At 39.9% G+C, this 24487-nt stretch overlaps 1 protein-coding gene across 1 annotated transcript in view; it reads right to left on the bottom strand.

The window, feature by feature from the left end:
* Positions 1-4080: 4080 nt before the first annotated feature.
* The window catches only part of FAT4 (FAT atypical cadherin 4), a 149237-nt gene continuing 128830 nt past the window's right edge, over positions 4081-24487 (bottom strand). The window contains exons 11-17 of the mRNA XM_026122491.2: positions 23477-23784; positions 19254-19339; positions 18604-18783; positions 17606-17730; positions 16256-16473; positions 11439-11700; positions 4081-7537 (exon numbers count right to left, since the gene is read on the bottom strand). Of these exons, the coding sequence (XP_025978276.2) occupies positions 5664-7537; positions 11439-11700; positions 16256-16473; positions 17606-17730; positions 18604-18783; positions 19254-19339; positions 23477-23784 (3053 nt within the window). The 3' untranslated portion in view covers positions 4081-5663. The remainder of the gene's footprint in view (positions 7538-11438; positions 11701-16255; positions 16474-17605; positions 17731-18603; positions 18784-19253; positions 19340-23476; positions 23785-24487) is intronic.

Raw genomic sequence — 24487 nt, 5'->3', positions numbered from 1 at the left:
CTGGGAGGATTTAATTTAAAGTAAAACACATTGACTTCAGTATCCTTGCTTACTGGGGGTAAGGAGCCATTTCTATCCACTCTCCTTCTCTTGCTAGCAGTGCTTTCCAAGTGCAAGAGCAGGGAAAAGCAACGTACTTCTGGATCCTGAGTTTGCCCTGGGCTGAAAGCAGAGAAGGGCGAAGATTGTGAAAGATAGGGGATGATGCAGAGCTGCAAGAAGCTCAGCCACAGTACGGTCCAAAACCACCATAAAACCAGGCAGAGCGTGTCCCTGTTTCCCTTACACAAGGCCCTGTACAGAGTGTTCCTATAAACAGCCCTTGGTGAGTTTTGAGCTGAAAAAAGGCTTGAGGAACTTAAGCCCATTTAGTGGAAACTTCTGAAAATTACCTCCCCAGAAACAAAATACTTGGAACCATGGATTGAGACCCTTTTTCTTCCCCACCAAGAAATAGCAGATTAGAGGAAAAGCAGTCAGTCAGTCATGTGGGATCACTTCAGAGTAGTCCCTGAAAATCAGCTTTTTCCTTAGGGCTGACGTAGAAGTCAATATTACTTTTGAACTTGCCCTGAGTTACGGGTTTTGAAAAAAAACAAAGCGTGCTCATGACAGCCTCTGGGCTCAGGTCCGCTCAGAAGTGAATCCCCGCTGAGGTCTGCCAGGTGGCCAGGTCTGCCAGATACTCAGGTCAGAGGGCTCTGCTCAGGGTATTTCATCTTTAGTTGGTTAAATATCTGGCAATTTTCATCATTAGAGATAGACACGCTTGTAAGTATTTTCTTCCCAGTGAAGACTGCAGTCAACCTGAATGTCCTGTGCTTTTATTTTAGCAGGTTGCCAGACTTTCTGGTATTACATTTGTACGCTCTTCCCCTGAGCATTTAGAAGTTGTTTCAAAATTTGCTGGCTACTATTATAACACTATTCTTTATTTATATTTTTTGTACATGCTCCTAAATGAATTACACATGGCCATAAAACTGCAGAGTGGATCTGTAGGGAAGTTACTTTCTGTGAAGGCCTCCTACAAATATAAAGGTTCTTTTAAACAGAAATTCCAACTTAGAAACACTCTATCTGCTGCTGATCACCTCACTGCAGAAGGATGATGAAACCTGGAAGTCACTGAGAAAAAGTTGTAAAAATTATTAAGAATCCAGCTGCTTGGAGAAAGATTACATAGGGCTGACTGAAAGGTGAGGTTCATACAAAATATAGGAAAGGCCATTTGAGAGCAAATATCTGAATTTTCTAAAAAGACAGGCCATGGTGCTCACCGACAACATAAACGCATGCTGTCAGTCATTCCCGTTGTGCGCTATTTATAGAAATCCAAAGGGAGGACACTGGGATGAACAGAACACTGACTTCAAAGAGCAAAGACTGCTGAATGAATACAGAGATGGACATGGAAAAGGATAAAAGGGTGAAAAGTTAAATACTAGCATGAGAAAGCAAAGAGACTGACCTGTGTGCTTTTTTCCCCTCAATCCTGCCTCAAAAAGTAGGAACAATTCTCCTTAAGACTCTTTCTCCTCCTCCCCCTCTCAAATTTCCAAAGAAAATCCACAACAGCAAACATTAATTAGGAGGCGCTCACAGGTTTCACATGCCTTTTCATGCCTTCTACATGGCAACATTTTAAAATGAAGTACTCCCAGTGAAGCGTAATTCTCCGTGAGGATGCAGGGAGAAAAATAAGCAAATCCCTGTACCCAAACCCTAGCCGGCTCATGCAGCGTGCCCATGGCAGCCAGTTCTTGCTCCTCGAATCCCGCCTGCGGGAAGCCTTATTGCACAGGGAGCTCCATCCCCCCCCTCACCCTGGCACCGAGCACAAAAACCAAAACAAGTGAGCTCAAAGCCCACTGTGGAGATGCACAAAGGACTTTTTTCAGAAAGACATATGGTTGATGCGAGGACAGGAACGATCTCCTTGGCACTCAATTACTGTTCCTTAATCACTGAGTTACTGATAAGAAATAGACATAAGGAGTAACTTTCCTTACCTTTAAGAGTTACATAAGACACTAATTTTACAGTGCAGGCATTCTGTTTTTAGATTATCCACAAATTATTTCACTGCTCACTGCAAAATATTTAACTTCTTATTTGTAAATTACCTTAGCATCTTATATTTAAAATAGAAGTTATAAAGTCTGCTTTGAGAACTTTAAATCTTAACTTGTAAATGCAGAGATTCTATGCCTGGAGTAATACACGTACAACCTCCAGTAGCAGGTCTTCTTCTACGCAGTTGATGATGTAGACCAGCAACCATGTCCCACAGAGTCTCAAGCGAGAGTACAACTTTTAGGAACAGTATAATCTTGTTTGACTGCAGGAAGATTGGTCGTTTTAGGTCAAATTACTGACATGTGATGCGTTTGAAGGCTCCTGAGCGCTCAAGTGAGAAGAAAAGGACCACGATGCAGACTGCTTTTGTTTCCAGATATTTGTGACTTATAATATGTCCCAGATTTCCAAACAGAACTGTGCAGTTCTGGGGATGAACGGGGGAATTATGCAGCTCACCCTGCATTCCTCGCAGCCCTAACAACTTCGGATGATTGTTTCACATGATTCACTTGAAGCCCTGCTCTAATTCACATAATGAAAGAATTAGAAAAAAAGGCAGAAATGGATCATGCAGATAAGTGTTCAAAACATCTCTGTGCTTTTCAGAAACAGGGAATCAATGAAATCAGTAGAACAGACCTTTGTCTGTCATAGTGTCAAAGGAGAATTTAGAATAATGCACTACAAATTGATAAATTGATAATGGCATTAAAGGTATGCCATACATTTTGTATAAGCCCACATTGCATGTTATTTTCCTTTAACAAAATACATTGATAAGATCAGAATACTTGACGGGAGTAATGCAATTCTCAATATGTTTGGTGTTACATTCAAAAGATTCCATTTGTTAAAGTTTTCATGTGTTATTAAAATCACAGCTTGGATGTGGTACAGTTTGTATTAAAGTATAATATTCAAACTAAACATACAGCTTTTTAACAGATGTTTAATTATGGCAACTTCTGAAACTCAGAAATCATTTGTGGATCTCTTGTTATTTCAGATGAAACTACTTATACACAAATGTGTACTACTCTGGCCCATTTTCTTTTCACTGTTGTGGGGCAAGATGAAGCCAGCAGCATTTTTAGCCAGAGAGTGTTAATTCCTCATTGCTGGTTCAGAGCCAAGGCGACCAAAAAACTCTAAAACAAACCAGTAACACATAGGAGAACTTGAATTGTTATTTTTCGTATAGAACTGCATACCATTTTCCAGGCTCTTTAAATAAAATACCACTAATACAAATTATAACCTCGGAGCTCACCTCGTGCCTGCAGTCTTGACTTCTTCATTGTTTGCATTCTCCAGCAAGTTGTCTAAGTTTGACTTACTTTTTGATAAATATACAAGAATGTGTAGTTATTTTTGTTCAATTGCTGCTTTATTAAGGAAAGTGTGTGTTCCACACTTCAAACTATCTACACATCGGAAATATTCAGATTTGAATGGAGATGAAAGTCTTGGTTAACAAATATAAAAGCAGTTGTTACCTATATTCCCCTACAGGCTAAAACACGGTATTAAGATGTTATTAGAAACCTGTTTGAAAGCAGATTTAATACTTCTGGACATTACCTCAGGCCCAACAATGTCACAGTGCTGCAGCAATACCACTTTTCCATCTCTCTGAGAAAGGCAGAGGCTGCTTCTCTTTGAAAACATCAAGGTCACTGATGAAACGCAAGAGGGGCATGGTGAAAGCTTCCCACTTCCCTGCTGCAATTCATTCCTTTGCAAAGAACCACCATACCGGCTTCAAGAAGTGCACTGGGCTTGTGCACTGCAGAGTTAATTAATCTGCAGAGAGATTAATTTAATTTCCACAGTGATGCAAGTGCTGACTTCACCATGACTGAACTCTGAATGTTTAGTTTACACTATCAACTTGATACCTAAAGCCCATTTTCTGAAGGAAAGAAAACCTAGTAAAAGTGGAGACTGAGGAGTGAAAATAGTGAAAGAAAAAGAAAAAAGTTTTCCAATAACACACGCTAAAGATTTTAAATAAATATTTTAATTCTATTATTGGCATTTACAAGTAGAAAGCATACAGTATGTTACAATTTTATCAAAATGTGAAAAATATGGATGTTACATAAGTAACAAATGTAAAAAAAGTATTTTTCTTACCTTCCCTGAAAGTAAGAAAACTATTCAGCATAGGAAAATATTGATATAAAAAACACAGCTTAGGTAAAAAAAAAAAAAAAAAAAAAAAAGGTTTTTACACAGTACGATAGGTTCATCAGGTCTGCATGAAGACGTAAGGACTTTGTGAAGTTCTACTTAACCTAAAACTTTAGGGAATTTGGGACAAATAGTAAGCTACATGAATGAGTCTACGAGTAGTTTTCCCTCATATCCGCTCCAAAATGCTAGAGTGCAGTAATTTTCTATACAATAAATAATTTTTCAAAGTTTCCATCATAGAAAATCGTATAATGCAGAAAATGCCACTCCAAGGTCACAAAGGCTAGGCAGTGCTTTAATAATATTTATGATAATACTAATTATAGTGCTTTATAATGTCTAAGCACTTTAGACGAGTTAACTAATTAGTCCTCACAACACCCCTGTGAGGTAGGTAGGTGTTACTACTACCTTTCCATAGTACAGATGGGAAAATGAAATCTGGGGGGAAACACGGGCTGCATCAGCAGCACGGCCAAGGTTAGAGGCCAAGAGATGCGGATATCTACTGTTTTCTCCTTGCTCCCCTTGACCACGCTGCTGCTGTGAGCCAGGCTGCCTGGCTGACCCGAGCTGACAAGCGCCAATCACTCCACTCCGCCTGGAGGCACTGGGGGGGCGGGAGGGACGGGGTTAAGCATCTCAAAATATCCCATAGAGATTCAGAAGCTCTCACACAACTTTGTCAAAAAAAACCCAAAACCCAAAACACCAAAAAAACCCAATGCCCACTCCCTCCCCCCCCCAAAAAACAAACAAGCTTGAAAGAGAAAAGCTCCTAAAGTGCTGACCAGCTTGAGCTGCTTCTAGCACCTCTTGTGTGGAGTAAGACTTACAGCACTGTTGCCAGCAATTACTCAAGCTGATTTCTTCCTAGTTTGCATATGAGCAACTGCAAGATATGGTAACTACATTTTCTGAGACACTTTACTATTGTAATTCCTTCATTCGCCCTCCTCCTTCTGTGCACTTCTTAAGGAAAATGAGATTCCTCAATACTCTTGCATTGTAAAACACGTTAGTAGCTGGAGACAATATGCACATCCTTCACAATTAAACAAAAAAAATTAGTTCATTTTCAGAATGAAGCATTATTAATTTAAGAATCAAAAATCAAACAATGGTAAATAGGAAAACCTTTTAAAAAGCTGCATGCTGAGTATCTTGTTTTCAAAAACAATGCATGCAGGAGAAATAAATTCATCCAGGCATAATTAAATTAAAAATGTTTTAGGTCTGTTTCAGCAGCATAATGGTTATTATTTTTAAAGTCTCCTCCAACCAGACCGGCCTGGGGTTCGAATGCTGACCGTTGCTTTTCTGCAACCATATAATGGTTTGACCGTTCTGCGGTCCTGCACTGGGACACCAGCAGGACATAGAGCCTACACGTACTGTTCTGCTTCCCCGTCTTTGGAAAGAGGCTTGGTTGTACCACCTTTGCTGTCTTCAGTTGCTGCTGCTGCTGCTGTTTTTTCAGGAAGTGATGCCAAATCTTTGAAAACATCCACATAATGCCCAAAGCCGGGGCCCCAGTTCAACAGGTTGTCCCAGTTGAAGCTTCCCGCTTGCTGTCCAAGCTTTCCAGGCAGCGCGCTCTCGGCAGCGCCGGCGGCGGCTGCCTGGGCGCCCACGGGCCCTCCCTCCCCTCTGCGGCCGGGGTACCGCCTCGGCTTCAGCCTGCCGCCATAGTTGTCCTCGTCATCTGCGTCGGACTCATTGACCTGGGACAGCTTGGGCATCCTGGAGGTGTACGCTATGGGCTTATCCCTGTCGTACTCCATTTCCGAGCACGTGAAAGACTCGTGGGAGTCGCTATCGGAGGACGACTCCGGCGCGGGAATGCCGTCGGCCGGATTCCTCGTTCTCGACAGAGGCCTGCGGCAATCCTCCTCGGAGGATGACCGGCCGTGATCAGCGCTACAGATGCTGGGGTTTCTCGGGCGAGGGGTGTTCAGTCTCTCCACCTCTTCGATGGACAGCCCCACAGGAGGAGCGCTCTCCAGAGGAATCTGCCCGATGGGCTGCTTCAGGCGGCTTCCCGGTCGGGAGCTGTGAGTTGCCATGGTCTGCGGGCTCTTGCTTCTCCTCCCCAGCCGAGTGGCGTAGTTGAAAATGCCGGGCTGGCAGACGTCGTTGTGCATCTCTAGCGGGCTGCCCTCCCTTATCGAAAGGTGCAGCTCCCTCGCTGGACTGTGTCTGTAGAAAGTCGACGATTTGGAGAATGGCGCAGGGCTGTGACGAGACAGGGGGTTGGGAGTAGGGCACGCAGAGTGGCTGAGTGATGTTGTCCTTAACCCCTGACCGTAGGAGGGCTGATATGTCAAGCTGCTGGCTCCCAAGGGCATGGGGGACTGCCGGGCAAAGCCCAGCGGGCTGTGCCGCTGGATGGAGAACTTGGGTGTGTGGCTCCTGAACTGCTTGTAATGCTGGATGATGTCCGCGTCCGAAGGGGCGATGCTGCTTGCGTTGTCAATGTCATAGTGCTCTATCTCGGGCTCCGGCGAAGCCAGCGGGGCGCTGGGGATAGTCTCTGGGGCGTGCGGGATGTCTGTTTCGTCATAGATAAGATACGGGTTTTCTCTTTCAATTATATCAGGTTTTGGGTTCCCTTCAGGCTGCTTCCTGACTGTCATATCATCACCATAGGGCGGGATGTTGTCGGGATCATCAAACGCAACGTTTTCGCTCCCTTTTTTCTTCTTCTCCTTTGTTTTCTTCTCTTCTTTTGGTGCTTTTGTCTTCTTTCCTCTGCACTGATTGCACAGGATCAGGCTGAGGACGAGCAGCGCGAGGACCGTCGCGCAGCTGCCCACGATGGCCGGCACGGCCCAGAGGGGCAGGGACAGCTCAGCGGGGTGTGGGGACGGGAGGCACACGTGGCCTCCGCTGAGTCCACCTCTGCACACGTGGCCTGGGGCACACGAGATCCCCAGGCAAGCCACCACCATCTCGCAGGTCCGTCCCGTGTACGCCTCAGGGCAACTGCAGGTGAAGCCCGTGTGCGCGCTGGGCTCGCAGCTGCCACCGTTTTGGCAGGGGCTGGAGGCACAGGCTCCCGGGGGAACACACTTGTAGGCATACCACTGATTGATGCACATCAGGTCGCCCCAGCAGGGATTGCTAGCGCAAACGTTGGGGCCTCGGCAGCCAATCTTCACGGAGGGGTCTGTTTTGGATATAGTCGCGAGGCTGTGCTTGCCAGCGAAGGGCAGGCTCTCTCCACCATACTTGACGTAGGAAATGCAGCCATCAAACCCTAGGAGAAAAAGCAACAGTCACTTTGGGACCTGGACACAGAATATTCACAGTCAATAGATCATGCCTTTAGCTATTAGTTACACACAGGAAGAAAGCCTCAGTGTTTTCACAAGTAAATCTTGGGTGTACTGAGCACACGGCTGCTTCCCCAAGGTTTTACCTTGCATTGCAATTAATACATACGTGCCTGTGGAATTAACCACACTGGTGTAATATTTGAGTAACTTCACTTATTTTGCTGGGAGGATGGCACATTGGCAGACATTTCAGTAATGTAACAATCTGCACTTAATGATTTAGGCTCAGGTACTAGGAATGTTTTGTTGTTTTTGTTAAATGTTTCCTCCTAGGTTTTAATGAGTATTTTTGTCATAACCTTTTGATAGTTTCTTGATTCAAATTAGATAGGAACTGAAAATTACTTTTACGCAGAATAAGAAGGTTAAATAAAGACCGCTCATGCCCAGAGCTTCTGACATAACTTTTATACATGCACCTTTTAAAATAAATGATTTTCACGGGCTGCACATGGAAATGGACATTAAAGCTAGGAGTACAATTAAGTAATTTCTCTGAAGATACATGCATGACACTTATAAATGATATCAAAACATCTCGAAAAAGCTTTCAGTTCTCTTAAGTCTGCCAAATAAGAATTCTGAAGCTGGCCATGGTTTTTAATTTCATTAGTAACATTTCAAAGCAACAAAAATATTCTTAGGCAAATAAATAAAATGTACCAAAAACTGCATTTAAGAGGCTGAAATAAACACATCCTGCTTTCTAGAAGCCCTGAAAAACATTTTGCATTCCAATTGCTTTCAGTAAATCTGAAAAATCAAGCAATTTTAATCAGAAACCTAAATGTAATGTGAAATGTTGATCTGACTTAACAATTATAGATGCTGTATGGGAGGAAGAACTACTGTCAGATTAGGAAATAGCTACCTCAAGCTTAGAAACTGGGAATAAAGTTGAAATCAATTAAAAAATACAAAAAAAAAAATGCATTTTGGGTAAAAACAGGTTACCTGCACGTGAACTCAACTCTGCTGCTCAGTGACTACACTAGATCTGAGTTTTGCAATACAAAGGGATACTTTTGTGATTGTACTTTCCCTTTCTTGCACTTAGACTCATCAAAGGAAGCCTGAAGGTTTATATTCTCAGATCTTGATTTTAAAGTAGTTTCCCCTCAAAGTAAAATTATTTTGACAAAATACTAAGCAATGATTTTGCCAAAGTGCATTTAATAAATGTCAGTATTGTTTTTCCTACTTTTCCCATATTTCTAAAACTTATCATCATCCACACTAGAGAAACTTTTTCACAACTGGCTTGACCATGATAGCAAAAGACCTCTAGCTAGCCATTTTCCTTTGCTTGTGCTCTCCCCAGTTTCCCTGTTTTGGAACTGAAGTTGTCCGTTGTGCTGCAGCTAAGCCTCATGTCTTCTTGTGCTAGGAAACACGGTGTTCACGGCAATCCTTTTATGTCTCTGAATCTAAAAGGACCTTTTTCTAAACTTCCCATAGTTCGGTTGCAGCAGTCCCCTATCAGCTGCGACCCAGTTTCAGTGCCGTGAGAGCACACGGAGGTGGATTATCCCTGGCCTTTGTGCAGTTGTGTGTGAGGTCTCAGGAAAAGGGAGCCTTCTGCCAGCTTAATAATTCTCTGTGTTCCTGAGACTTAATCCTTTCTGCAAGGATTTTAGGATAGTGCAACTTCACGCTGACCTTTAGTCAGAGCTGCCGCTAAATGGTACACACCATAATGTGTAAATTATGCTCTCAACTACCATATGCACAAATGGTGTAAGAAGCATCTTTCTTTTCTCCTTAACTTCTGATTGAATGCCATGTGAAGTGCCATGCTTACAGGAAGATATTATTCAAGAGCAAATTGTATCAGACATAATACAATAAAAATAATTGACAAGGAAAAGGAAAATGCCACTACTCAGGTTTTGAAGCATTGCAAGTGAGTGAAACGATGAAAAGGAGCAAATACTCCATGTAATATTAGCGTTGGAGAGAGTTTCATCTGCATCAACATATTGCCGGAATGGAAGAACAGCCATTATTAATGCTAACTTCATAAATAATTGTGGAAATCTCTGTTAAAATGCCTAGTGCAGAGATAAATGCTACAACTCTGTCAGGAAACAGCAAATATGCTCAGGTTGTTTGAGGAGGTGTTAAGGATTTGCCATCTTTAAAGGATGTTCTTTTAAAATGTGAACAACCTCTGATGTCAGAAGTGAAATAGTAATGGGTATCGGTCAAATACGTTTTGCTGAGAGATGCGAGTCATATGGTGTTAAGTGACATAAAAGAGCCTAAGTTTTGCAAGCATGCTATTTCTGTATTACTTCCACTCTGAAAGAGCTGTGTTTTCTTTCAGCGTTACTTATATTTTCATTTTCTCCTATTTTTGCATTTCTGAATAAAAAGGAAATTGAGGATTTAGGCTCAGGTGGGAGACCATGCAAAATGGAGGATTAGTTTGCCTCACTCTTGGTGGTCTCTTTTCAGCAATGATATGATACACGGCAACTGGGATTTTGTCAGGTCTACCTGGGTTAGAAAACATTATTGGATACGCTAGTTTCACATCCCTGAAATTGTCACCCATGTATGTTTCTGTCTGCCTTTTGTAGTACTTCAGATATTTTTGACTATCTGAGTTCATGCAGAGTTTTATATCCCCCCTTTGTAAATCCTTGGTATGTCATATACAATGTAATCCAATATTAAGAAAACATCATATAAATAAGAGATTTTGGATTGTACATTCCTAACGTAAGCCAGACATTCATAATTTGTCTACTGCAGCATCAGGCAGTGGGTGAGAAGTCCTCAATTTTCTTTGTTCCAGCTTTGCTAAAACCTCTTTTACTCTTCATGCATATGCTGCTCATAAAACATACACGTAAAAAGGGTAAAGGTAAGCATCGGGTTCATATGATTTCATGCTACATTTCATACTAATTCACAGTGCACAGATATCATTGTTTACACTGGAAACTGTCAAAAAATGTGAACTGTGAATTTGCACCAAAGTTACTTTATCTGGTGATAAACCTTAAATCTAGGAAGATTTTTCAATATAAAAACTTAAAAAAAAATTACCCCTGCACTGTTGGGAATATCTCAGTTTGTAGACTAAAATCACTTCCATCTTTACTTATCAGTGGGGTTTTAATACCAAGTGAATGCTATCTAGTTCTTTTGCCAGGGTCTAAGAAAATTGCTTTAACTCTTAAGGGAGACTGATTTACTTCTTAACAGTTAGATGCTGGTCAGAAGGTGGCCCTTTATTGTACTTGGTTTCTGTTGCTCAGAAACAAATCCTATTCTTGATTCGATAGCAGTTAGCAGGAGGAAGTGGAGATTCAGAAAATATTTTAATCATATTAATAACAGGCTAAATCCTGCAGTGCTTACCAAACCCCTACAGAGACAAAGTTCTTATTTAGCATTTTTGCCCGAGTAAAAGATTTGGCTCAATTTTCCACATTCTGACCCAGGTAAAAAATGTGTCCTTTCTCCTGTCATTAGCATAACAGAACTATGTAACCACTGATTCACATAACAGACAAGCAAGCAAACCCACCCTCATCTCCAAAAAACCCTTCAGATGGAATGCCTGCACTCGAGAGTAACAGGACTGCAAAATATATTAAACACAGGAATTTGCACAAAGTTTACAGTCCTTACGCAGACATGTTAAAGTAATTTCAAAATTGGAATTTTCCTGACTAAGCATAGAAGAATGAGTTACTGATAAAGAATTACAGTATTTTCTACCTTTAAGCAAATAGAGACCCTTTATACACATAATATACCTGAGTTTATCTGTTCAAATGTGCTTATGTGCAGTGTATTAAAAAGAAATACCTCCAACTGTGCTCCTGAAAGGTTGGCTTGGTGGGATTCCTCCCAAAGAGACTGTAAGAACATTCAGTCCACCGAAGTCCTGTGTGACATGGAGGATGTCCCGGCTATGAGCCCTGTCGACAGACAGAAGCGTGCTGGAGCCGTTCTTCTCAAGGAACACCGAATGCCACTGACCATCTGCCGTGTAGACTTCAGGAATATTCCTTTCCACTTTTCCAGCAATTCCAGCATCAGATATGTAATGCACTTTCCCACCTTTTATCTGATCAGGAAAAAGGAAAATGCATCATTTAAAAATTATACTGACATATTCTACATATTCTCTTTCTCCCATGCACACATATGAGCAATATAATGCTTATTCAACACAATTACAGTACCACATGGCTTCAGTTGTAAGAGGAAGCCTGGCTGTTTTTTTTCCCCAATACCATATTATTTTGTACTAAAATTGCATCAGTTATTTTGCACTAAAAATTTGGCCTCAACTAAATACATCTTGTCTGTAGAAACTTCGAATTTGCCATCCAGTCATATCCCGTAAGAGAAAAACCCATTGAGAAGCCAGAAATAGGGCACTGTACATGACAGAACATTTTAACCAATAAAAGATAACCTCTGAACTGTTAGAAAAGAAGGTACTATTAAATTCTATAACAAAATTTTTGGCTTTTCCTCTTTGAATGAAGCCACAGAATTCTACTGATTCACTAGATGCAGGATTTTAAGCCTCTTATTGGCTCAGTATTAAATGAACCCATTAGTGCAAATTCTACATTTAAGATTAAGGAGTGAAAAATATACTAGTGAAACAACATTAAAAAAAAAAAAAAGCAAGCTTCTGAAATGTTGCATGAGAGCCTGCTGTGTTAGCTGACCTCCCAATGGTTGTACAAACTTGTGAGCTGTATGCAGGGTGTCAAAAGTAACAGAATAGTAGAGTTCATAGGGCGGTTCTTCAACTTACTGTATATTTCCTTCCATACTCATCTTTAGTACTCTGCATGCTTGATCATACATATTAAAAGATCACTATTTTCACTTCTCTGTCTTTAGCTGAGCCTTGATCAGGCCTGCAAACCTCACGCAAGCATGCAGAGTGTGTACGTTAACATGCTAGGAAAGGTTAAAGCCACAGGCTTGTTGAAAGCTCTTCAAGTCTCACATGTTTTGTTCCAAGAAGAAAAATCTTCACTTGGGAAAAACTACGAGGTGACACAATGGCTACAAGAATGCTCCTCTAGTTGCCAGAAGCTGTTAAATGCTCTAGATTTACTTCTTTAGTGCTGGAAGCTAAGGACTCTGGTCATACAGACCAGCTCTAATATGACTGTGCTCATGTCTTGGCAGCAGCCTGCACTGAATATATCTAGTATGTACTCCGTTTGGCACAAGAAACACAATGGTTAAGATACACATACACTTCATTTTTAAATGTCACAATTCAGAGTATTTGAAATGTATTATTTGGGAAGTCTTTGATGAAGCTCCCTCTAAAAGATAGGATGCTTTTGGTGTTGGCCAACACAGGTGGCACACGTCTGAAGTATCACACAGCACAGAGAGAATCCCATATTTGGGAATGCAGCTGCACAGACTCTGTTATAACAAAGCAAATACCATTTACAGAATCAAAAACGTTTGTAAAAAGAGTAACTGGGCAGGATATATATTTTTTAATGTTTTAATTGTTAGTGTCATTTTGCCTTATGTGCTTCATGAAAATAACACCTTCCATTTTGGCCTTTTATGTAAGCAAAAAAATAAATATACCATATCAGACAGCATACTCTAGGCCTATAGAAATATTAAAAATGTAATTGTAAATTCTACTTCCACATTATAGAAGAATCGTATGGTTATTTATCTGACAATAACTGATCCATTCCATAGTGATTTATGACTCCTAAGGACTAGTTCTGTTTCTCTAAAATTGTACATGGCTAATGCTAACAGACTCATAAAAGATATACTAATGGCATTTAGAAAATAAAAATTTCCAGAGGGAAGACTGTTTCATGACTTCTTCAACCAGGAAAAAATAAGGAATGTTATTCTTAGTTCCTTGAAGAGCAAGTCATTTCTAAATTTGAAACAAATAGCTGATGCTGATAATACTGCATAAAACCCATTTCCAGGTTTTATTTAAATGACAGAGAAACTGACAGGTAGGATTTAATGAAAAGAATGAACTACCAAAGCAAAACCAAGCACATTCCCAAATACAAGGATGATTCAACCTTACTAATAATCTGAGTTTGCTTTACTGAACAAATTGCTTCTTGTTCCCCTGAAATATATGCAATAGCCTTTACATATTTATAGCACATTGGTTAAGCTACCCTTCAAATGAATTGTGCTCCAGCGCATTCCTGCAACTTGCTATGTGTCTATGTTAGCATATTCGGGTAACGAGTACTCCACATTCTCTAGCCATAAGATTCATAGATCTTATAGCTAAAATTATGATAATGGAACCTGATTTCACATGAGATTCTCAGTTAAGACAAAGCAAACAAATTTACCTTTAAACTGTTGTATTTATCCTATTATTTCTGCCAGAATTAGTTGCAAGACAGTATTTTTGAGAAAATCAGCTGCGACTTTATTTATAAGGAATCTCCCACTTTTTTTGGCATTTACCATCTGAATTTGTTCATTCTTTAAATTAATCTGCCATTTTTTGTCTCTGTGCTGGATTAAGGAACTCCTTATATTATAAAGAAAACCTTTCTTCTCTGGACTTGGGGATCTTGGTTGCGGGGAGGGAGTTACATTTACTATTTAATGATTCATCTGCTTGCAGGCTCAATATGTCTAATTTATTACTGCTTCTCTAATTTTATCCCAATTCCAGTTATACCAAAATCAATTAACTACAAGAGGAAAAAAACTGGAGTCAGGTAGGTAGTCACAGTGCTCATAGCTTTTCTCTAGCACCGTTTAATATTAAAAACATACATAGGCTTTCACGGAACACATACATTTTTAATAACAAGTGTATTAAAAGACCCCCAAATCAAGTCACAAAATTGTCTGTTCTGAAGCAGAACAAAAATGTTGTAAACAGAAGTCCCTAAAACTGATCTTCCGAACTGCGAGTGGTCTGAGATGTCATGAAGCCGTAAGAGCGAGCTAGTTTCACTGAGGTCTATGGGCTCTGTGCTGAGATGGAAAGGTTTCGTTGCGACACCTCCTCCAGGCTGGACTGGTGGAGCTGGAAGCCTCCCGGCTCCGCTCCCACGCAGGGTCCAAGGTCCAAGTCCCAGCCTTGCAATGGGACGCGACTCGAGGGCTCCCTATCCCCAGCTCCCACTTCCTGCAGCCTGAGAGCCGAAACGCCTCCGCCTCATGCTGCCACAGGGAAACTGGAGGTCGAAAGGCTGAAGCTCAGGGTCTAAATCTGACATTTTCAGAGAAATGGGTACTGGTGATGCTGCACATGTATGAAACTGTTTTGCAAATTCCTGTAAGAGACTGGACAACCAGGAATAAAACAGGACAACTGCTGTAGTCACACAGACCTTCAGTTCCATCAACTAGTATCAACTGGGAACTTTTGGGCAATAATCAGTACAGTGAAGTTACCTCTTCTTCCTTAAACTGCCGCATATGTTACTAGGCTAACCTCAGCAATTTGTCCTTACGCAGCTGGGTCCAAGACTTGACGCTCTTGGCCTGCTTTTATAACTTCACCAATATTCACAATAAAAGGGTATTTGCATAAATATACCGCTAGTGATTTCAGCCATGAAAAGCTACTTTTTTTTTTTTTTTAAATAACACTTGTGGAGCAAATTTTACTAGGGAGAAAATGGTAGTATTTAATTTTTTCTCCACAACTCAAAATAATGAGATCTTATCAGATAATATAACTAGGAGACAGAACCTTCCTATCAAATGATGTGGTAAAAGCTTATGCCAGCAAAGTAATGTAGGGTGGTTTCTTAAAAGCAGTCAGTGTGTGAGGAAAGCTCTGTACCTCTGATCAGGACAGGAATCAGGCAGGTGGACAGTATCAATGGGGCTGAAGCTTAGAACGTGTGAATTTCTGCATGAGTTTCTTTAACAGTTGAGGAAAAAAACCTGGAAAGCCTTACAGCAGTCAAGGAAACTTGGAGCTTACACCTACCCAATAAAGGGGCTTGCCAATATCACTGCTGTACTCATTTAGAGTTATGAGCAAGTGGGCTGAGTCATAGCCAGGAACTGAACCATCGCTTTCTCTTGAGAAAGGTAACTTCTGCAGCAAGAAACTCTTGGGAAAAACAATTGTGGGGCATCTGAAGCATTAATTTAGCTACACATCTCAACATTATTTAATATTGGCTTCAGTCTATGGGTAACTTCATGAATTCAAGTTATTTCTTACTTCCTAATTTGATAAGAATGAGCCATGTTAGTAGGAATTTATGAACACATTTTGGCACTTGTTTGCTAGCTTGAGGAAGGTCTGGGTTCGAGGCATGAAAAAATCAAAAGATAAAAGGCCAATAATGACATGATTTGCTCTGCAGAGTGTAACTTAATGACGATAAGAAGTATGGCAATGAAGAGTGTTCCTGCTGCCTTAAAACAGTCACTATTTGGAGCCTAGACAAAACTGATTAGATACAAAACCATCAAGATCTTCTGATACCTTGGCAAATAGCAAGGGAATTGTTGAGAAGATGAATGATACTGGAGCAGTGCCTAGCCTTAATTAAAGGCCTAATATTTTATAAAGGAAACAGCAAGGGTAATGGAAAAATGTGATTTTCATCACTACGCATGTGGCTGTCCAGTCAAACCAAACTTAGCATTAGCTGTAATCTTACCTTCACAGTAGTGAAGTTGCTGCTTTCCTGGATGTGAATTAAAATCCCATTCTCACTTCTTGTCCTGAATTTCACTTCCAAGCTGTCAACGTTCAGGGGTCCCAGGCTGGCACCTCTAGTACCATGTCTCATCATGTATTCTCGCTTCTTATTTGGGCTCATGTGGTAGTCAAGTCGTCCTTTGCCTTCTAGCGATAAGGCAGTGTCGGCAGTAATATCTGGGACAAAGACGGGGAAAGTACTGAGTACGCACTGCATTATAGCTACAGTGATTATCTGCCTAGTAATAACTATTTTCTTCAGAGAAGAGATCAAGTTCAGAGCAGGTCAGTGGGGAGAGCAGGACTGAATGACAACTTCAGCCCCTTTACTCTTTGGCTTGAACCAGAATATGTGTCTGAGAGTGGGAGTGTGCTAATAATTTACTGCTGGTATCAGTCAATAGTAAATTAAAACTTGCTAGGGAACAAGTGAGGGAGTAGGGGAAAAAATTTGGCTCTCAGAACTATAATTCCTTCCCAGAGATGTTACTATTTCCATTACTGCAAGCACGGCTTCATGATATATTGAACTGTAAGCTCTTCAGGGCAGAGATAACGACTATTTGTTACACCAGCAGACCTTTGGTCTGACACAAAAAGAATAAAAAAATGGCAAAGCATTGACTACCAAATGCTGTTAAAATAATGGCAAAATTCTTTTGTAAACAAGTACAATAAAAGCATATAAATCAGCAAAACAATAATGGAATATGTAAGAAAACAAAGCCTATTACATGAACATAACTAAATGGCTTTTAAAGAACAGTCATTACATTACATGTAAATAAATCACCTTGCTCTCCTAGGCAATCTCATATTGCTTTACAGGGATATCTGTACTCAAGTTAATAATCTCAGAATAATTATAGATACCTTAAAAAGTGTAAATTGCTTGCATTTATTTACATTTACCAGATTTTCATGCATATAATCTGATGGCCATTTGATAAAAAAGCCTATAATTCAGAGAAGCCATAAGCACATGCACACAATGTTTACACGAGGGAAAGTTTTCCCTAAAGATTTCTTTATCCCAAGAGCCTTTCCCTACCCTCCTAGCTAAATTCTAAATGCATGGAAGTTATATGAAGTGTAATATGTACATGCTGTTACTTTTAACTCAAGTAAGGACAACAGTCCATCATGGACTTTTCCTTCCTAATTATTTAAGAGACAAGCATGCTGCATGCTTTCATTATTTTATAAAATTCATTATCCTGTGCACCTGAAAAGAAACTCTAACTGCATTTGGTGAAACCACACAGTTAACTGTACATTGAACAGAAAGATAGCAAAACCCTCTCCGTACATTTTTCACAGTGCTTTCCTGTCAGTCCATCTTTGCAATGACACTGCTGCCATGACCAGTGATCAACACAAGTGCCACCATGTTGGCAAGGGCTAGCTGTACAAATGCCTTCTAATCTTGGACATCTGAAACAAACCAGAAAATCAGATCCTGAAGAATGTGCATACAAATAAACAGAGCAAATGTGCTGGAAAGTGTCATGCATTTGAATGACAGTCCCTTTCTTCCCCACAGAGATGCAAAAATTGAAGGGCCCTCCCCCCCAACAATTCATGTTTCTAAATGGATCCCAATTTTCAGTGTCAAGTTGTAGCAGTCTTTTGAAAGAGAAAAGAATTCAGAGATGGGGAAATTCCTATTTGTTATGTAAGAAAAGAAACAACTCTTTTAGGGCTTTCTATGCTGCAGACCTCAGGAGACTTTATATAAAGAACAATGCAACCTTGGGGAAGCAAGAGGAAGGGTGAGCTAGCAAATCTGGATGTCTGACTGACATTACTGCTACAACTGTGACTTCAATACTGAGATGGAAAAAAACAATAGACTCAGCTAATCAATCATTTCTGAAAGACCACTTGGAGGATATGAGGGAAGTTCAGTGATACTTGAGAGGCAAAGTGATAGAACAGACATTGAGGATTAAAAAGAAATAAGAGGGAGTTGAGATTTAGTGAACCATATGAGTACAGTCAAATCCAGGTGGAATTTATAAAAAAAACTGAATAACAGGGCTACTCTATTTCAGCCTGTAAAGCAACATTAATAACAAATTGCAACAGAAATATAATGATGCTACTTTTTTGAAGTCTTTGAAATCTTTAGTGAACCTCTCATCCAAATTCAGTTTCTTCTTAAATTCTTCACGCTTTAGAATAAATTCTACCTGCATTTTTTACAAGAAATATCTGAAGGTGTCTGAACTGAACAGCAGCTAACTTTCCTGCCAGTTTCCTTTATTGTAAACGCTGTCCATTTGATACCATATATAGCAGACATACTGATCTAAGATTCCTTGAGCTGCCAAAGCCTGGCTGGGTTCCAGGGGACGTCCGTTGACTGCAAACTCCATTATACAGCCCACAAAATCATGGCTTTCCACCTGTCCTCTCCTTTGAAGGATCGGTTCTAGAGATCTGATGCCACCGACAGTAACTCGATTTGGTTGTACATCAAGAGTCCTATAAAAGAGTCAGAAAAAGCAGTTAATTAATATCAGACATAACATAACAATGACGACAAAAGAGCTGTAAGTATCAGCTAAGGTCTGTGGCTAAGTCGTATTCTAGCCCCATTTGCACGTACATAGTTCTACACTTCTTATGTTTCCTCTGAGCTGGGGACAGAGAGAGATCCAGGAATAAGGGATTTCTGAGTAAAATCCTTGCCTTATGCACTATGAAAATGCAGCCTGAATTGGGGAGTAGCAGGACACATAGAGAATTTAATTTGTTTCTGCAAAGAAGATGGGAGAAAATGACACTCACCTTTAAATGCCTCTTGAAGGACTAAAGCCTACGTATCTATCCTTTGTTCGGGATTGGGCTAAGGGCATGTAATCATTATTCCAATTTTCTCTGATTTTAGAGGGGGATTTTACTTTTTATTTTACAGTTAAAAAAGAAAGGGGGGAAGAAGAAGAATTATTTACCATTCAGTAGAAACAGCCACATTGCTGACGGTGCAATAGCCTGGTTCCTGATCCTCAGAGCAGGAATCCACTGTCAGTGATGCTGCCTGCAAAAGCCACATGTACAAATACGTTGAATACAAGGTTGTAGATCCCAATCATATTAAATATTTATGATTAAATATATTGCATCAAAGGCTTGGCTGGAATGGAGCACTTGTATGTCATTCATGATCTCAAGACACTACAGAGACACCGATCAACTGAATTCTGCATTAACAGAGTGAATACCAAGATATGGATACAAACAGAGAGAGAGTTAATTTGCAAGCTCATACAAAGAGTCAGTTAAAGTTTTCAGATTTGGGTAGGGTTTCTGCATGTTTCTTTGATTTACACCTTGAAATTGCAGTTATTTTGGCTCATACTGCATGCTATTCTTGATCTGAACAGGCAGCTACTGCTGCCTAAGACAGTGGGCATTCCTTCATGGATCCGACCATGACAGTAAAAATATTGTTCAAACTGGATAAAAAGTGTGCTAAAAAGGTGGGAGTACAAACACCAAGATTACTAGCTAAACATGGCATAATAACCCAAATAGATCCCTCTCCCTCCCTCTCTTTCTGCCTCCTTCTCTCTCTTCCTCTCTCAAAACCCCCAAACCAAGTTTTTAATATCTGAATGGAGATCTTATCTCACCCGCTTCACTTCCCTGAAACCGCCCCCAGCAAACGTACTGGAATGATGACTGAGGACACTAGAACAACGAGGAAGTTCTCCTTCATGTCCTGCTAAGTCACAGATATTATCTCAAATATGTCTTCTGGTGAATTTCTTCTGTAACTCTGAAATTTCTACCTTATGAGCTATTATGCTCTTCCTACTCCCTTTGTACCTGTCCTGTGTGCTGCACTAAGATAATCCCTGAGGCCGACATGTCTCAAGGGACAGATTTACGCTACCTTGGTAACGGTGAAAAACGAGGATATCTACACTTGGACCAAACTAATGTTCAGAGAAGTAATGGGCATTATGAGTACTCAGAGCAGTCCTTCTCTTTAATCTATTATTATCTCGAAGCCATCAATCCTATGACAATGGAGTTGCCTCATTACTAATCTCAGTAATTTACACTAAAGTGAAACATGGCATATGTATTTGTAATCTCTGCACTAAATGTCTCACTACAGCTTTCAGTAAGTAATTCCTGCTGATTTTAATTGTTTTTTATTTTTGATTTTGCAAAGAATTTTGCCCACAGTAATTTATTAATAGTAGATGTGCTGCAAAACAAAGCTGAAGCGTAGTTATTCCTTAAGTCAAATTTTCAAAAAAATAAACATAATCCACGAGTTGTACATATCAGCTTCTCATGTTACAACTAGATGTGTGGTAGAGTTTTATGGCAAATTGAAATCAAACATTACTTCTCAAAAATGCTTTGGTTTACATTTTGATTTAAGTAACTCTGCACGAGCTGAGCAAACAGCAACAGCTATCAGTAGGTCATTACTGTGTAATAACTTTTTTTTCTTGCCTGCAACTAAGTTGTCTCACTGCTAACAATGTCTTGTTGGAATCCCCACAGATTCTATTTCTAAATACCTACCATGGGCTGACGTGTTGTATTGATCAAATGAATTCATAGGTCTCAGCCCTAAACCATGTCCTACACTATGCCTAAATTTGTTTGGTTTACTTTTTTTAATGAAAGTTTATCTTGAATTTCTTTCCACACATAATGAGCAGGCTACTTCTGAGAAACGTCAGTCTGCAGTTCCAAAGCACATTATATGCCCTGTATAAATGAAACAATTCATAGCAAGAATAATAAGCTGACTGGTCTGTATGCCATCATATGCAAACATATTTTCCTTCAGAATACCAACAACAAAAACGAAATGATTTTTTGTTCTTAGCTCAGTCAATGTAATCTCCCTAACTTACATTGTTATGCATTCTGAAAGCCAAGCTACAACCCCAGCTGAAGGTCTAGATATTTGAGAATATATTTTGCTTGGACCAGAGTTCATACAATTTATTTTCTAATGTTAGTCAAATGTTCCTGCTTGTTACTTAGGCATTACTCTACGGTTACCTTGCCACGTTATGAGAGTTTCTATCCTGTCACTCTGCAATATCTCAGGACTGACAACTTAATGATTTTACCAGTTTTCGATAAAATCCCACTGTGCTGTAGGAAATGACAGATTTGAAATCCTGAAGGGGGGTTATTTTATGCATTTTTGGACACCTGGGAGATATTTCGGCTGTAGAAAAAATGTCCAAGGCAAAGGCGATTCTTTTCACATATTGTGTTTGTAAACAGCTGATATTACTGAGAAGGTTTAAACATAAAAGCCATACAAAGGTAAAGCTTGCCTTAATGACTGCTTTCAGTCTGAGTCATTCATACCTTCATTTTCTTTAAAAAGTCTTTTTTATGTTTTCTCTTCTTCTATATTCTAGACCTCTGGCATACCCACAACTAAAGCACACTTTTCTGTTCTAATTGTTCTTAAGTGTATTTCATTTATTTGTTGCAATTTTTAACGTGTGCGCCTATACTTAGGCATGTAAATCTTTCCCATACAAATATCATACCAAATTAGTTACTAAAATGTGAACTTGATGTCTTTCAAGACTGAGGTGCACCTTTGAGCATTACCACTAGGAAGCTGGGACCCAAAAGCATTAAGTATTTGATAGTAATGCACAGTAAAACAAAGTTATTACACAGTGTCACAGCTATCCCTCATCATATTTGGTTATATAACCCCTATAAACACACACACACCGCCATTGGATTTGCATATGGAGCTGAAGACCAAACCATCCCTTTTCAACACGGGAAAGAGGAGAAATCAGGTCTTACACTATTTAGTTGAAACACAGCTTCAGGCTCAAGACTCTCTAAGAATAAAGCAGCCTTCAGAAAAGCCAGTAGAAAAGCAGCCTTGCTACTACAGGGATCCACAGACCGATCGGCAATACGGCGCTCTGCTCCGTGAGGACATTCGTGCCTGTGGGCGCGTTGTCCCAAGCGAAGGCTGGTGCAGCAGCCGCGCGAGCCTGGCCGTGACGCGAGCGTGCCCGGCTCCTCAGCACGGCGCTCCCAACAAGGATCGGCTTTCGGCTACGAAAGGGCTGTATCTCAGCAGCATTTAGCGATGGGAGATCTCTCCTGGGATTCAGGAGGAGCCAATTTGGCAAAATGGTTTATTCTTTTATTCCCCACATCACTTCTGGCTTGAAAGGTAAAACAAAATGTGGAGCCCGAACCATATATTATTCTTATGTGACTTTAATTTCAAACGTGGGAGGAATATGGGATTCTATATACACTGACCATATCTGTCTGAAAAGGGAGCTGTTGGGAACTAGCTACCAGATTATGGATAGCAAATATATTTGGTTTCATTTCTAACTCAAACACTGTGGAGCCCAAAAGCTTGGCTTGAACTCAAAGAGCATTTGGTTTATGTTCTGCTTTGGAAATATTATTAAAAAATGAGAGAAGAGGAATAGAAAACATTTACTGGAAAAAATATGAAGGCAGGAGAAGGGTCACAGTACCAAGCATATGGCAATCAGTTGTCTCCCAGTCTAGTTTTTGGCAGAATTCCTTCCCTCAGATGCTTTCGGGGGGGGGGGGGGGGGGAAGGCAACTCCCCCTCTACTCCCCCCTCAATTCTCTCTCAGTGTAGCACCATAAACACCTTTGAAATTTTTACATATATGTTATAGAGGCAAAAAAAAGGCTTCCAGTCTGATGAGACCTGTAAAGTCGCTAAACGAGCCTAAGGAGGCCACAGATCCCTAGCATTCAAAGTTTGCCTTCTTCTGTTCTCCAAATGTTAAGGTAAATTATTCTGAGGTTTTGTGTAGTTACTTTAGTTAATTAGTCTTCCCTAATAATCATCCCTGCAATCAGTATCAGTTAATTAGCTGCACGTGTAGCAATTTACTTCACCAATTATTCATCGTTCTCATTTTTCACATTTATAGTGCAGGGCATTGCATGTTTTTTTAATTATTTTTCACTATAATTATTATTCTAAACTAACCATTATCAGTCTTCAAGTCAGCTGGGGTAAGACAGAAATGAGGGAGCTTTCGTCCAAAGTTGGAGGTTCAGCTAGCAAATACAATGTTACTAATGTTACATTCCTCTGAATTCATGCAGAAGCCAAAGCGACTTGGCTGAACTTTTCTTTAATCCTCATTTTAGCATTTCTTACCATTCCGGCCCTCCGGGCAATAACCGTGTGAAATTGTCCATCAGACACCTTCTTAGTTGTGGTAAGCTTGTATGTGCCACTGCCAAGGTTGTAGGAGAACCTCAGTCTGTCTTCTACTATTTCCAGGGCCAGAAATTCTGCCCGCTCTCCAGTTTGGTTGTCATAGTTGTATAACAGTAAGGCATTACTTTTTATAGTGGCAAACTTTATGTAGATGTAATTATTGTTTGGATCCATACTGGGAAACTCCATATAGGACAACTCTTCAAAACCATAACTATTCAGTTCACAATGATTCCCAAAAACACCTGCAAAGTGAAAAATAAAGTCTTGTATCAGTTAGTTCTTGCCTCATTCAGTGTACTCTCTGAAACAAGCTAAGTATTGATGTGCTCTAGACAGGCTTATGATACACAGGCTCTCTAAAAAGCTTCTATTTTATGATTAACAATACACAAAAAAATGACAGTTACTTTTGTTAAAAAACAAGATACACTTCATTTAGCCTCTATGGTTTCTCCACAAAATCACAAAGCCAAGTTTGATAACTATGTCAGATATGGTTATTAATTATTATCGGGCATTTGTTAATCCAGGTATGTACATAATTTTGCAAGTTGAGCTTATTTTTCCCTGTATGGGTATTTTCTGAACTGCTTCCCAAACACTAGTTATAATGTATGACATACATTTATGATATTTGTGATATAAACACATGGCATATATATGATAAAAAATTAGGCCTTCACAGTATTTTTATTATCCTGAATATTTTGATGCATTCCATATATTTTTTTCAGTTCTCCCTAGCCAGTTACCTTCCTTTGATTTTTCTTTTTTTTTTACTGCAGAAACAATGAGAAAAAAACATGCTTAATTTATGAACATCAGCTACATTTACAATGGACTATGACTATAAATATAGGAAATGAATAAACTCTAAGGAAAAGAAAAACATGGGAAATGAAATAGAATAAAGAAATTATTCCACATATTAGATACAAAAACATA

The sequence above is a fragment of the Dromaius novaehollandiae genome, chromosome 4 (assembly GCF_036370855.1).
Source record: "Dromaius novaehollandiae isolate bDroNov1 chromosome 4, bDroNov1.hap1, whole genome shotgun sequence".
Taxonomy (NCBI): domain Eukaryota; kingdom Metazoa; phylum Chordata; class Aves; order Casuariiformes; family Dromaiidae; genus Dromaius; species Dromaius novaehollandiae.
This window is presented reverse-complemented; position numbering and strand designations above follow the sequence as displayed.